The following is a 6,065-nucleotide window of genomic DNA, read 5'->3' as shown; positions in this document are numbered from 1 at the left end:
CCAGGAGTTGGAGGTTGCTGTGAGCTATGCCATGGCACTCTACCCAGGGGGACAGCTTGAAGCTCTGTCTCAAAAACAAACAAACAAACAAAAAAAACAAATGGCTTAGATTTTACAGTTGAAGTCCCTGAAAAGTTTGGTCATCTAAAATGTGTATACTACCCATAAAAATGAATATAATGATATTCATTATGCTGGCTTAATTCATGCTGGCTTCTCTTTAAAATAAAAACAGGTCATTTTTCAGAATTATTAGAGTTTATTTATTTAGACACAGTCTCACTATGTTGCCCTTGTAGACGCAAGGCATCACAGTTTACAGCAACTTCAAACTCCCGGGCTTAAGTGATTCTCTTGCCTCAACCTCCCAAGCAGCTGGGACTATAGGTGCCCACCACAATGCCCGGCTATTTTTTCATTGTGGTGGTCACTGTTGTTTAGCAGGCCTGGGCTGAGGTTGAACCTGCCAGCCTCGGTGTATGTGGCTGGCATCCTAACCACTGAGCTACGGCTGCTGAGCTAGAATTATATTTAAAGAGAACACAGTAAGAATATGAAAAAAATCTTTACTTCTTAGGATTTTCTAGGCAATTGGCAAAGAAAGAGGAAAAACAATATGAATGCTAAATTCAAACTGCCATATGACATTCACTTTCCACATTTATGAAATATAATACCTACGCTATATCTATTGAATGTTAACTGAACAGGTCAAAATATAATTGTAGAACATTGCTTTAGAAAAACTTTTTCAGAAAATCATATTCCTTAAGTATTTGTCCCACTCATTTCAGATAATCCTGACTCATTCATGCCATGGTGTGTGTTTATATTTTAAAGTAATGAGTCTGTTACTTGTATGCAGTGATTTCACAGCATCATACATTGAGATTAGTTTCTGGGTTATTGTTCTTCCTCTGTTTCTCGAGACCGTTTCCGGGAATTCAATGAACCTTCTGTCTGAAATGAACATGCAGCAGCAACAACAGCATCTCTAAATCCCTGAGGCTGCAAGATTAAAAATAAATAAAATATATATGCATTCATGCACACACAAATTTACTTTAAGAACATTTAACAAAGATTAGTCTTCCAAATATTTTTAAGCAACTGGTAAGAAAGCTACTTTGTTCTTGAGAAAGAATTTATTAACCACTACGAGTGATTAGTGGATAGGTATCAAAGCCTGGGCTGTATTAGTGTATTTTTTATATATTTATTTATACATATCCATACACACACAGAAAAATAACATTGCATTATAAAAATGTTCTCTAAAGGACCCAACAAGCTTTATGATGGCTCTACTGGAAGAGGTGAAAGGAGGTAATGCTTACTAATTCTTAGGTACTTTATAAATTCTTTTCTTTCTTTTTTTGAGACAGTTTCACTTTGTCACCCCCAGATAGAGTGCCATGGTGTCACAGCTCACAGCAACCTCAGACTCTTGGGCTCAAGTGATTGTCTTGCCTTGGCCTCCCAAGTAGCTGGGACTACAGGTGCCTGCCACAGTGCTTGGCTATTTTTAGAGAAGGTGGTCTTGCTCTAGCTCAGGCTGGTCTCAAACTTGTAAGCTCAGGCAATCTGCCTGCCTTGGCCTCTTAGAAAGCTGGGATTAGGCATGAACCACCATGCCTAGCCTATAAATCATTTTCATAATAACCCTAAAATAAAAATTTCCCCCTAGGATATTTCAAATGCACCTGGGCAGTGCAAAGACTAAGTACATAATTCAGTTTCAGAATTCCTTTCCATTTCTGTTTTTGTACTTACGAAAATGGGATGCCAAGAATATACTTGGCTCAACATATTGATAAATATGCATACTTCAACCAAAAATGTGTGTTCTATGATGTAAATTCACAGGAAAATTAACATTTTAAAGTGGGCTATATTTGGTGGCTACGATAGATCTATAAAGTCTATGGCTAAAATGAGTAATGTTAGTATTTTTTCTTTTCTGGAAATCTTCAACAACTTTCACTTTAAAAATCTTTAATATCCTGACATTACATATGGCACGGAACACACTACCCCAAAATAAGTATTTCCTCTGCTCTTAAGAATAAATTTCAGTCCAATTGTGACTACAGTATTCTGTATACACTACTATTTTGGGGACAATGTTCTAAGCATCAAAAGCTGTCCTCAAATATGCTTGCTGCCTACAGAAATTAACAGAAGCAATTTGGAAATGATCTCTTCACATAATTACTGCCCACCAACACCAAAATCCCACTCTAATCAAATAATACTAACTGTGATTTGGAACAGTACTGTAGATTCCTTCTGGCTTGGTGATTTGTGTAACGTTGCCAACCTGGTTAGAGAAAAAGCATACACACAAACACATGACCTTAGTTTAGGTGACTAAACTCTTAATTTAATTAATTTATAGTTGGTTTTTTTTTTACTAGAACTTTATTTTGTTTTCTAAGGACACATAAAGGACAGAAATATAAAAAATACTCCCCTCAAACAGTACCTATATGTATGCATGTGATAATTATTACATATGAGAATATTTACAGCCGTTGGTAGAAGTGAAAATTTTTTAAAAATCCAATGACTGATTCAAATAAATTATTTTATATATTTATCTTAAAAACAAACAATTGAGGAAAATATTTAATTAGAAAAGTATTAACATACTAAATAATAATTATACTGCATGGTCCCACATTTATGAATATACATGTGTAAAAAATTGCTAGAAGACTATAATCAAAAAGTTAACAACTGTCTTAACACAATTAACTAAGAAAATGCCATGAAGGCTATGTTAACCAGTTTGATGAAAATATTTCAAATTGTATATAAAATGAGCACATTGTACCCCATGACTGTATTAACATACACAGCTATGATTTAATTTTAAAAAAAGTTAACAACTGCTATCACAAGGTAAATCTTACCTATAGTTCCCAAACTTTCTGCAATAATCCTGTTTATTTTTATTGTTTTACCATAGAAAAAGTAAGACAATTTCTTGGAATATAAATGAGGAACACATGCTCATATTATACCAAGAGAAATAAGCTAGGAAGACACATTGTCTTAAAATAATTATGTCCCAAAAATATCGCTGTTATGACAGAACAAGGTCTGTTTAGGTGAAATTTTATTATGTATTATACAAAGTAAATAATATAAAACTGAATGTTAAAAGCAGTTGAAAAATAAAATTCTAAACTCTTAACTGTATTCAAATACTGTAACAGCAACAAATATAAACAAAAACCTTTAGAGTACTTTTTAAAATTACTTTAAAACTGATACTGTAATGTATTCACAATTACTAAAAGGCAGAATCAACTCAAGTACTCATGGACAGATGAATAAATGAAATGTGGTATATACATACAATAATATTATTCAGACTTAAAAAGGAAGAACATTTTGACACTTGCTATGATATAGATGAATCTTGAAGATATTATGCTAAGTGAATAAGCCAGTCACTACAGGACAAATACTGTATGATTCCAATTATATGAGGCAGTCAAATTCATAACGACAAAAATAGAATGATGGTTGCCAGGAGCTGAGGAGAAAGGAGAACCAAGAGTTAGCACTAATAGGACAGAGTTTCAGCAGAGGAAGATGAAAAAGTTCTGAAAATGGGTGGTGGTGATGGTTACACAATTTGAATGTACTTAAAGCCAATGAACTATGCACTAAAAAGTGGTTAAAGTAGTAAATTTTATGGTAAAATTATTTTACCACAATTTTTAAAAACTGATATAACTGTACTAAATATAGATTCTAACTTAGAGAAAAAATATCATACACTCTCAGGGTTTTAAGGAGCATTCATTTAGATATAATATAATGTTCATTTATTTATTTTTTTAAAGTTTATTTTATTTTTATTTTCGGCCGGGGCTGGGTTTGAACCTGCCACCCCTGGCATATGGGATCGGCACCCTACCCTTTTGAGCCACAGGCACCGCCCCATGTTCATTTATTTTTAAAGATAATTCAAAAATACATTTTGGTTATAATTTGTTAGTTTCTCTCTCTCTCTCTTTTTTTTTTTTTGAGACTGAGTTTCACTCAGTCGTCCTGGGGCTGAGTGTTGTGGTGTTATAGCTCACACCAACCTCAAACTTTTGGGCTCCAGAGCTCCTCATACCTCAGCCTCTGAGTAGCTGAGACTACAGGCACCCACCACAATGCCTGGCTATTTATTCTATTTTTATTTTATTTTTGAGACAGAGTCTCACTCTGTTGCCCCGGGTAGAGTGCCATAGCATCATAGCTCACAGCAACCTCAAACTTTTGGGCTTAAGCCATCCTCCTACCTGAGCCTCTGGAATAGCTGGGACCACGGACATGCTCCACTACACCTGGCTAATTTTTCTATTTTTTGTATGATGGGGTCCTGCTCTTGCTCAGGCTGTTCTCCAACTCCTGAGCTCAAGCAATCCACCTGCCTCAGCTTCCCCAGGGTGCTAGGATTATAGGTGTGAGCCAGCAGCCATTCCTGGCCTGATTTGTTATTCTCTTAATTTTGAAATTACCTCTCCTCTCCAGGCATAATTCAAAAGAAAAGCCATCAAAACCCACGGTCCATTAGCTTATTATTCTAGGTATGTACTTTTAGGATGGAAAGAGCAGAATTCAAAATGTTACTTTATGCATAAATAAAATAGGTGCCAAGTAATGTGTAATCAGAATACTGTGTTAAGTGGGATTATAAATTTTTCTAATGCTTTGGGACTGATGTTCTATCTTTAAATGAAAAATGCAACAGAAAAAGAGAGGAAAAGTGCATCTTTAACTCACCTTATTAGAAAATCACTGATTCAATAAAATGAAATTTGCTAACTTAAAAAAGTTAGTATCTAAATCGCCTCATATTAAAGGTGTTAATATGTATTTTCAAAACATATTTTGAAAAAGGTACCCAGTGTGTTCAATTTTTTTTTCCTCTTTCTTTTCTTTTTTTTTTTTTTTTTTGAGTTTCACTCTGTAACCCTGGGTAGTGTGCCATGGATGGTGTGATCATAGCTCAAAGCAACTTTAAACTCCTGCTCTCAAGTGATCTTCTGCCTCTGTTTTCTATTTTTGGTAGACATGGGGTCTTGTTCTTGCTCAGACTTACCCACCTTAGCCTCCCAGAGTGCTAGGATTACAGACATGAGCCCTGACTTTTTTTTTGAGAAAATTATTTAAAAGTATTAAGCTTTAAGAAGCATTTGCATGTTTATTAAGAATCCTAAAGTCAAAGGGGCACTACTTTATTCAGACTGAAAATTGTTCTCAAATTTCTAGGTAAAAACACATTTTTATATGTCTTATCTGCATCTCAAGAGATCTTTTTAAACAAGAAACTAAACCAAAAAATCACTTGGCTCCTGGCCCCAGCTGAGATGAAGCTTAACATATGGCTGAACTACATAGCTTGGGTCAGGAAGAAACAAGACAGAAGCACAATTTGTGCTCTAAAACTGAGCACACATATGAAATACTGTGTGGGGGTGTTGATATATTACTCCACTCTACCACCAGATCTTCTTGGCAAAGAGTAGTGTAATTCTGAACAATCTTGGCTTCATATTATCATGAATATGCAAATTGGAGGAAAACCCACATAATATAAGGACACAGACAAAAATATTTCTTGTAATAACTGTTGGAATATTATTTTACCATTAGTCAAAGGGCAAAAATCAGGTGTTACTGGTGAAGGGTGGGGGCTGGGATGAAACGGTATAACTAAGTTCCATTCCCAACATAAATTTGGCTGTTTAAGGGTTTTTCTATCCAAATGAAAAGTGTTTTTCTTTTTTGAGACAGAGTCTCACTTTGTTGCCCTCAGTAGAGTACTGTAGTGTCATAGCTCATAGCAACCTCAAACTTTTGGGCTCAAGCAATTCTCTTGCCTCAGCCTCCTGAGTAGCTGGGACCACAGGCACTTGCTACAACACCCAGCTATGGCTATTTTTAGAGATGAGGTCTCGATCTGGCTCAGGCTGGTCTGATACCCATGAGCTCAGGCAATCCACCTGCCTCAGCCTCCCAAATGCTAGGATTACAGGCGTGAGCCACCTCGCCTGGCA

The 6,065-nt window shown here is 35.6% G+C and overlaps 1 protein-coding gene across 1 annotated transcript in view; it reads right to left on the bottom strand.

Annotated features, from left to right (window-relative positions):
* Positions 1–462: 462 nt before the first annotated feature.
* RAD51C (RAD51 paralog C) overlaps positions 463–6,065 on the bottom strand; it is a 45,462-nt gene continuing 39,859 nt past the window's right edge. The window contains exons 8-9 of the mRNA XM_012808746.2: positions 2,260–2,320; positions 463–1,008 (exon numbers count right to left, since the gene is read on the bottom strand). Of these exons, the coding sequence (XP_012664200.1) occupies positions 904–1,008; positions 2,260–2,320 (166 nt within the window). The 3' untranslated portion in view covers positions 463–903. The remainder of the gene's footprint in view (positions 1,009–2,259; positions 2,321–6,065) is intronic.

This window comes from Otolemur garnettii, unplaced genomic scaffold (assembly GCF_000181295.1).
Source record: "Otolemur garnettii isolate 467f Iridium unplaced genomic scaffold, OtoGar3 scaffold00094, whole genome shotgun sequence".
In the NCBI taxonomy this organism is placed as follows: Eukaryota; Metazoa; Chordata; class Mammalia; order Primates; family Galagidae; genus Otolemur; species Otolemur garnettii.
The sequence above is the reverse complement of the archived record's forward strand: the minus strand, read 5'-3'. Positions and strand labels throughout refer to the sequence as shown.